The following is a 1,657-nucleotide window of genomic DNA, read 5'->3' as shown; positions in this document are numbered from 1 at the left end:
GCCCATCCCCAGGAAGCTGCCGCTGAGGCTGTCGAGCTGCGGGCAGGGGCAGGTGCCCGCATTCCTCATGTGCAGCACCATCTTCTTGGTGTCCTTGCGCTTGAGCGGGCCCAGCTTCAGCACCTTCTTCTTCTGGGCGGCCACCAGCCGCCGCTCCCCATTCTCTTCTGTCATCTCCTTGATGCGCATCTTCACCACTGTGTGGGGCAGCAGTGGGGCATGGTGTGGGGGTAGACAGTGGGGCACTGTTAGGGTGCTGCTGGGGGGTCCTGGCTAGGCGACTGTGCAGGACAGGGTGCAGCCTGTCCCTGGGGAGGGACCCAGAAGAAGAGTCCCACTGCTGGTATTGTGCCCACGCTGGGGAAGTTACTGCATGGGGAGGGGAAGGGGCTGTTGGGGGGTGTTCAGCATATGCCTCCAGAGACCCTCCCAAATATCCCATTCTGCCTGTCCCCCCACTGATGTTCTCTGTGGTGCATCCATCCCATGCACACAGGGTCCGATAGAATAGTCTCCCCTGGGGCTGTCCCTGTACAACAGCACCCTGTCAGAGCTAGGAAGGGCAGCCCCTTGTCTGGGGGGGTGGAGGTGGGAAGGGACCCTAGCACTCACCGAAGTCACTGGAGCACATCTGCTCCATCATGCCATCCGCCTTGTGCTCCATCTCGCACTGGGTGCAGATCTTGGACACTGCAGTGAGAGACCAGCCACTGTCACAGCTCCCTGCTGCTGGTGCCTGTCACCTGGGCCAGCTCCAGCTCCACAGGGACATTCTGGGAAGACCCAGTAGCTCCTCTGCTACTGGGCAGCAGAGCACACCAGGGCACACCAGGCTGATGCAGGGGGCACAGAGCTCCTTGCTGGCGAGTGTCTCAGCACCCCCCAGGATGGGACAGGGTAAGGGGACACCCTCCATCCAGATGCTGACACTTTTGAGCACCGCAGCAGTGAGGGAAGCCCCAACCTGAAGGGTGTCACAGCCCTGATCCTGGCTCCGGGCTGCCTTTGAGTGATGTTCCCTCCCCCGCCTGAGGACACAGCCACCCTCTAAAAGCAGTGTAGGGCTGAGACCTGCAGGTGCAGGATGCAGATGCTCGTTGCTGCTGGGATGTGACTCGGTGGGAGGAGAGGGATGCAGCTTTGTGGCAGGTCCCACAGTGACTCCCACCTCATCCTATATTCACCCCCAGTGCTGCTCCCATGGCCACGCTGCTCTCCCCCGCCCTGGTGCAGCTCTGTGTAGGCAGTTGTGTGCTTGTGTCCCCTATGCAGCAAGTGGTACCCAGCTAAAGCAGCTTATGCTGCTGGTGCTGCGCCCACGTGTGCCCTGCTGCGGTTTGAGGGTCCTTGGCCAGTGCCCTGGGCTCTGATTCAAGGAGCGCAGGGCTGGGAGTGCATGTGAGTCCCCAGATGCATGGGAACACACTGATGGGTGCCCTGCGGCGGTTTGAGGGGCCTTGGCCAGTGCCCTGGGCTCTGATTCAAGGAGCGCAGGGCTGGGAGTGCATGTGAGTCCCCAGATGCATGGGAACACACTGATGGCAGGTGCTTTGCATGCATCCCTATCTCATCACAGTGCCCTTCCTGCTTACCTGGCGGCGGGGTGGCCTTGCTGTTCCCAAACTGGACGGCAATGCAGAGCTCGTGGTCGGAGGGG

General features: G+C 61.5%; 1 protein-coding gene across 1 annotated transcript in view; it reads right to left on the bottom strand.

Moving 5' to 3' along the window:
* LOC104407249 (secreted frizzled-related protein 5-like) overlaps positions 1 to 1,653 on the bottom strand; it is a gene marked incomplete at its 5' end in the record, with an annotated part of 1,813 nt that extends 160 nt beyond the window's left edge. Inside the window, 3 exons of the mRNA XM_010016477.1 lie at positions 3 to 197; positions 613 to 690; positions 1,593 to 1,653. Coding sequence (XP_010014779.1) covers positions 3 to 197; positions 613 to 690; positions 1,593 to 1,653 — 334 coding nt within the window. The remainder of the gene's footprint in view (positions 1 to 2; positions 198 to 612; positions 691 to 1,592) is intronic.
* Between the last annotated feature and the right edge of the window lie 4 nt (positions 1,654 to 1,657).

Source organism: Nestor notabilis, unplaced genomic scaffold, assembly GCF_000696875.1.
Source record: "Nestor notabilis isolate BGI_N333 unplaced genomic scaffold, ASM69687v1 scaffold17786, whole genome shotgun sequence".
NCBI lineage: Eukaryota > Metazoa > Chordata > Aves > Psittaciformes > Psittacidae > Nestor > Nestor notabilis.
This window is presented reverse-complemented; position numbering and strand designations above follow the sequence as displayed.